Source organism: Sander vitreus, chromosome 6 (genome assembly GCF_031162955.1).
Source record: "Sander vitreus isolate 19-12246 chromosome 6, sanVit1, whole genome shotgun sequence".
Lineage (NCBI taxonomy): Eukaryota > Metazoa > Chordata > Actinopteri > Perciformes > Percidae > Sander > Sander vitreus.
In genome coordinates, this window is record NC_135860.1 from 1,579,088 (window position 1) to 1,586,210 (window position 7,123).

Genomic DNA, 7,123 nt, shown 5'->3' on the forward strand with positions numbered 1-7,123 from the left:
GGGGGGAAGGAGAGAGAGAGAGAGAGAGAGAGAGAGAGAGAGAGAGAGAGAGAGAGAGAGAGAGAGAGAGACAGAGAGAGAGAGAGAGAGAGAGAGAGAGAGAGAGAGAGAGAGAGAGAGAGAGAGAGAGAGAGAGAGAGAGAGAGAGAGAGAGAGAGAGTAAGAGAGAGAGAGAGAGAGTAAGAGAGAGAGAGAGAGAGAGAGAGAGAGAGAGAGAGAGAGAGAGAGAGAGAGAGAGAGAGAGGGAGAGAGAGAGTGAGAGAGAGAGAGAGAGAGAGAGAGAGAGAGAGAGAGTAAGAGAGAGAGAGAGAGAGAGAGAGAGAGAGAGAGAGAGAGAGAGAGAGAGAGAGAGAGAGAGAGAGAGAGAGAGAGAGAGAGAGAGAGAGAGAGAGAGAGAGAGAGAGAGAGAGAGAGAGAGAGAGAGAGAGAGAGAGAGAGAGAGGAGAGAGCAGAGTGAGAGAGAGAGAGAGAGAGAGAGAGAGAGAGAGAGAGAGAGAGAGAGAGCGAGAGAGAGAGAGAGAGAGAGAGAGAGAGAGAGAGAGAGAGAGAGAGAGGCAGAGAGAGAGAGAGAGAGAGAGAGAGAGAGAGAGACAGAGAGAGAGAGAGAGAGAGACGAGAGAGAGGGAAGTAGAGAGAGAGAGAGAGGCGAGAGAGAGAGAGAGAGAGAGAGAGACGAGAGAGAGAGAGTAAGAGAGAGAGAGAGAGAGAGAGAGAGAGAGAGAGAGAGAGAGAGAGAGAGAGTGAGAGAGAGAGAGAGAGAGAGAGAGAGCTGGGACACGTTCAATCACAGAACGCTGTACACCGTTGTGAATCGGTGTGCAACTGCTTTGAGATCATAGACTAAATATGAAGTCTATGTTTGAGATATGTTTTCTCTCGTTTGGTGCGTGTGTCTCGGCTCAAGTCACAGGTGATCAGCAGAGACGTCTGTAAACTCGTGGTCCCTCTAGAGGCCTGGAGAACTTCCGTTGCGTAATCTGGATGCAGCGTTTTTTTGTTGCATTTGTTTTCGGGGTTTGTGTGCTTTTCTTTTTGCATCGTATTTTTTTTGCAGCGCGTTTATGTATGCGGTTGTGTTGTATTTGCGTATGCTGAATGCTGCGCGTGTGTTGTCAAATTAATGAAGATGTTTTCTTAATCTGCTTGTGTTTTGTCTATTTGCATGTGTTTTCTTAACTTGCAGGGCGTTTGCCCCTGTTGGCCAGAAAGAGAAAGTGCGAACTGAGAGTGAGTTGAGAGAAGGTACAGACAGAGTATGTTTTTATGAGTGAGAAAGCTTACACAACTACAGTCACAGCTTTTTCTATTTTTATCTTCTATTTGTGCTCTGTGTGCGTCAGGGATGCAGTGAAACTGTGTGGGAGGCCGACCTGAAGAACAAACAGCCGCCCACGAAAAAAATTAGCTCATTCACACTCAGTGTTTTATTCTCAGATTCAGACTGCAACACATTTTATCCCAATTTTATCATCATGAAACACACTTCATCCAAAGTGGACAGAAATGACACTAAAAGTAGTGGTGTGGTCTACGTGATACGCAGGTATACGATATAAGAAAGCTCCAGGATTTCCAGATACCCACTTAATAATGCCCAATGACACGTAACAACATACTTTCTGTTATATTTTTGATACATTTTGAATTGTCATCTGTGTTTTTCTTCTTGGCATAGGCTAAATAAAGGTATTCCCACCATAAATTGGTGAATAAAAGTTATCTGAATGCAGGAAATGAAGTCTTTGATGCTCAAAATAACCCTGGAGGAGGACAGCCACACCCCCCCACTATGATATGCCCCCCTCCCCCAAAGGCAGATTCTGGCCCATATATATAGGCCAATATATTTATATACTGTACAGTATACCCACTACAATATATTTGACTACACCACTGGCTAAAAGTACTGTTATTTTACATGGAGTCTGGTGGGTTTGGTGATGGAGATTTGGGGTCCTTTTTAAGTTCATTCACAAAAAGGATCCTTCATGTTACATACATTTTACCCCTCTGTTTCTCCAATTTGTGACAAATGTACATCAAATGATGGTACATAGTTGCATTTATTGTGGAGCTGTCCCTTTGGATGCTCAGAGGACTCTTTACTCCTCCCTCTACACATCTAAACAACTTTATTGATAGGCAAGATGCAAGTAAAACAACTAATTCTCAAGGACTGGATAACATCAAATCCACTCTGTTTCAGAAACTGGCTACATGAACTTGTTTCGATGATCCACGTGGAGAAACTGCGTACTAAGTACTTTTGCTGCATTCCAGGCAACTCGTAACTCGTGTTTTCACAACCTTCTACCCGTGAAAGTGCCCTGGAACGGCAGTCAAACCCGTAACTTACTAGCTGTTAACTGGTACCAGATCGTTGTACTCCCAGTTACAGTTTTTGACGTCTCACACACATGAACAACAATGGCGACCCCTGTTGATGCTGTACAGACGCCGGTGAGTAACGGTGAGAAATAGAAATAAATACACATAAATAGGCAATGTAAAGTAATTCTGCACATTGTAATCAAAACAATACACATACGTTTGTGTACTACTACAGGTTATGTTTATTAACTGAATCGCTAGTATCAGCTAGCGTTAGCAAACGTCAACGGTAGGTAGCCGCTAGCTAACGCTAGCTAGAAGGGTTTGTCTTGACTTTGCCCGGAACGCTACCAAGTCGTGAGTTGTGACTTGAAGTCGTAACTTACGGGCTAAAAATTGTGTCTGGAACGCAGCATTAAAACATCAGCATAAATGGGAAGAATCTTTGCTTCTACTTGTATTTATTCATATACAGGTGCTGGTCATATAATTAGAATATCATGAAAAAGTTGATTTATTTCAGTAATTCCATTCAAAAAGTGAAACTTGTATAATGTATACATTCATTCCACACAGACTGATATATTTCAAGTATTTATTTCTTTTACTTTTGATGATTATAACTGACAACTAATGAAAACCCCAAATTCAGTATCTCAGAAAATTAGAATATTGTGACAAGGTTCAATATTGAAGACACCTGGTGCCACACTCTAATCAGCTGATTAACTCAAAACACCTGCAAAGGCCTTTAAATGGTCTCTCAGTCTAGTTCTGTAGGCTACACAATCATGGGGAAGACTGCTGACTTGAAGACGACCATTGACACCTCGCACAAGGAGGGTAAGACACAAAAGGTCATTGCTAAAGAGGATGGCTGTTCACAGAGCTCTGTGTCCAAGGAAGGAAAAGATGTGGTAGAAAAAAGTGTACAAGCAATAGGGATAACCGCACCCTGGAGAGGATTGTGAAACAAAACCCATTCAAAAATGTGGGGGAGATTCACAAAAAGTGGACTGCAGCTGGAGTCAGTGCTTCAAGAACCACCACGCACAGACGTATGCAAGACATGGGTTTCAGCTGTCCCATTCCTTGTGTCAATCCACTCCTGAACAAGACACAGCGTCGGAAGCGTCTCGCCTGGGCTAAAGACTAAAAGGACTGGACTGCTGCTGAGTGGTCCAAAGTTATGTTCTCTGATGAAAGTACATTTAGCATTTCCTTTGGAAGTCAAGGTCCCAGAGTCTGGAGGAAGAGAGGAGAGGCACAGAATCCACGTTGCTTGAAGTCCAGTGTGAAGTTTCCACAGTCAGTCATGGTTTGGGGTGCCGTGTCATCTGCTGGTGTTGGGCCACTGTGTTTTCTGAGGTCCAGGGTCAACGCAGCCGTCTACCAGGAAGTTTTAGAGCACTTCATGCTTCCTGCTGCTGACCAACTTCATGGAGATGCAGATTTCATTTTCCAACAGGACTTGGCACCTGCACACAGTGCCAAAGGACCATGGTATCCCTGTTCTTAATTGGCCAGCAAACTCACCTGACCTTAACCCCATAGAAAATCTATGGGGTAATGTGAAGAGGATGATGCGATGCGCCAGACCCAACAATGCAGAAGAGCTGAAGGCCACTATCAGAGCAACCTGGGCTCTCCTAACACCTGAGCAGTGCCACAGACTGATGGACTCCATGCCACGCCGCATTGCTGCAGTCATTCAGGCAAAAGGAGCCCCAACTAAGTATTGAGTGCTGTACATGCTCATACTTTTCATGTTCATACTTTTCAGTTGGCTAACATTTCTAAAAATTCTTTTTTGTATTGGTCTTAGGTAATATTCTAATTTTCGGAGATACTGAATTTGGGGTTTTCATTAGTTGTCAGTTATAATCATCACAATTAAAAGAAATGAACATTTGAAATATCACTCTGTGTGTGATGAATGAATATAATATACAAATGTCACTTTTTGAACTTTTTCATGATATTCTAATTATATGACCAACACCTGTAATTATGCACTGATTTTGTTTTTGGCATTTATGGGTTTTAGTCTCCTTGACTTGTGGTTAATTTTTTTTTTTTTTTTTAAGATTGTTTGAGTTTTTTGATCGCATATGAACACAATTTAACAATCACCCAAAGCAACACACACCCACAGGTGAGTGTGTTCAGTCGCGACCTGGGATCTCAGTCTGAATGAGGATTTGTTTGTGTTGTGATAAGGTCAAACATCCACCCAGTGACCCCAAACAGCCACGTCGGCGCCATCTGCTGCTGCTGTGATGGATGACACACACTGACACACAGTTACAAATCTCACACACACACACACTCTCTCTAACGGAGCAGCAACAGCAGAGGGAGCCGTCGTAAACAACATGTAGGATCTCCACTGCTCAGCCACTGGTGCAAAACATGTTTTTCACTGCTGGTGTCATGCCTGCCTGCTGTGATTCAGCAGAGAGAAGGGGGCAGTATTTATAGGCCCATAATGACCATGTGTCCTTCAAGACCACGCCGTCCACAGTCTAAGGCCCAGAGGAAGCAGCAGGAACACATATTTCCACGTGTGTGTGACAAAACAAGTGAGCAAACTTTCCAATAAAACTCTTACAGAGGTTTGGAAAAACAGAAGTTTATTAAGACAACAACAAAAAACAGCCTGAATACTCAGGAACATTATCAGATACTTCGTTACGAAGCAGGAGTGGCAATTGTTTTTCTTTACACAGAAGAAATGAATACAAAAAAAACCAAAAAGGAACTATCTGTAGTAGTTCCAAAAAGGTGAAAGCACCACAAAAAGTATTGTCATGTTACGGCCAACCTTTTCTCCCACCCCCCCCCCCCCAAAAGAAAAAAAAAAAAAACACATTACAAACAGTTACACATCACCTAAAGCCCTGTGGGAAACGGGCGTGTTTGTTCTTCTTTCCCATGCACCCCCTTCTCCTGCAAATGTTAGACGCCCTTGAGAAGAAAAAAACTATTTAGAAGAGCTGCCGTTGACAAGAGGTGCAGTGTGTTGTCCTGTAACATCTTTTTTTGAAAATAAACCCACATTCCTGAGGCTCAGGTCACTAGCTGAAATGAGCTGCTCCCAGGTCAGTTAAAGGACAACCCACTGAAGAACCTGAAATGAGAATAATAAGGAGGAGGAGGGGACTACAGCCATCATTAGATAGTAAACAAAACGGACTACTAACCCCCCACTTCATCTCACATTATAAAAAGGTCTGTTGTCACAGCAGGGAATGGCAAACCTTCCTCCCAAACCCCCTGAAACACATGGACGAAATTCCAGGATGCAGTGACAAAAAACAAATGAATAGGCTTTGATTTCCTGCTACTGTTCACTGTGACTCAACCATTCATCCAAAAAAAATTTTTCATTCATTGTCACATCACAGGATGACAACATCAGTCGTTAAAAAGGGTGAAATAAACGTCATTTCTTAAGAAAAGGCCGGTAAAAAAAAAAAAAAAAAAAGTTTCTGGTGGGTCAAATCTCCACTGCTAGCCCCGGTCGTCTGACCCACAAGGAGACATTCAAACATAAACAACACGGCTCATTAGTCGGGTGGCTAGCGAGCTAAGTAAGCTAGCTAGGCTTACTGCTAATTATTGAAAAATTCATGAAATTAAAAAACATAGCTACCAGTCCTGTAAAAAAAACAAACAAAAAAACAGTCCTGTGAAATTTAATTCTAAATAGTCTTAGTTTTGTTGTGTCCATCCAGGGGGAAGGGGGGGGGGGGCACTGGCTCTCAGCACGGCACACTGTCCGCCGTCTTGGGGAAATCGCCACAGTCTGCGGCGGAGAACTGAAGCCTCCTCACAGCCTCTTTAATCAGGTTCCCCGATAAAATTAAGTCCTGCAGCAGCCGGTGCGGATCGTCCTCCTCCACGTTGATCCTCTTTTTGTTCCACGGTTTGATTTTTTGGTCCCAGTCCTGGTCGCTGTTAGAACCGGGGATGTTATACGGGCTTGCCCGGCTGCTCCCCCGGTGTCCCCGGTTCCGGAGCCGCATGCAGCAGCCGTGGTGTTTCTGTTTTTGCGATGGAGCTCCTGCGCTGCCGCTGATTATGGCTGCCGGTTTGACCACGCCGGAGCCGCCGCCGGTGAGCCCGTGCAGGCAGGACATGGACACGGACACTGAGGTCTTCTGGTGGCCGCCGCTATTGTTGTGGAGCTGCAGCGCCTCGCCGATTTTCGTAACCAGCGCGTCCACTTCTTTGGAGCCGACCGTAACGGACTGCTCCAGAAAGATGTAGTTCTCTTTCCGACACGGCATAATGGCGGATATGTTGTCGAGTTTCTGTGAGTGGTTTTTTTCAGTGTTTTTGTTCTCGGTATGACTGAGAGCCGCCGGGCTGCTGCTCCTCGCTCTCACCACGCCGCTCAGCAGTAAACCAACAAGCCATCCGAGTTCATTTGTAAACAATGGGTGACGCGTTGTGGAATGTACCATGTTCCTTGCGAGTAAGAGGGGTGTTTTTCAAATCAAAATAAATGACACCGTTATACATCATATACATTCACGAAATGAATCATTATGCTTACATTACATAAAAATAGAGGGGATTAATTAAAAGTTTGCAACGCAAAAGGTGAACAATAACATTCGTTTTTGGTATTATACCGTTGATCCGATTTCCCGCCTCAACCCGACTACGCTGCGGCGTTGGGCCTGCTCTTTTCAAATGGACATTACATAACACATAACTGTCTGCTGCTGTCTGTCCAGGCAAAACAAACAAAGCGCCATATCTTTATGGGGGGAAAAAATCACAT

At 44.1% G+C, this 7,123-nt stretch overlaps 1 protein-coding gene across 1 annotated transcript; it reads right to left on the reverse strand.

The window, feature by feature from the left end:
* Nucleotides 1-4,943: 4,943 nt before the first annotated feature.
* gbp (glycogen synthase kinase binding protein) lies at nt 4,944-6,752 on the reverse strand. Its single transcript, XM_078252023.1, has one exon. The coding sequence runs from the start codon at nt 6,621-6,623 to the stop codon at nt 6,096-6,098; it is 528 nt and encodes a 175-aa protein (XP_078108149.1). The 5' UTR covers nt 6,624-6,752; the 3' UTR covers nt 4,944-6,095.
* Nucleotides 6,753-7,123: the final 371 nt, after the last annotated feature.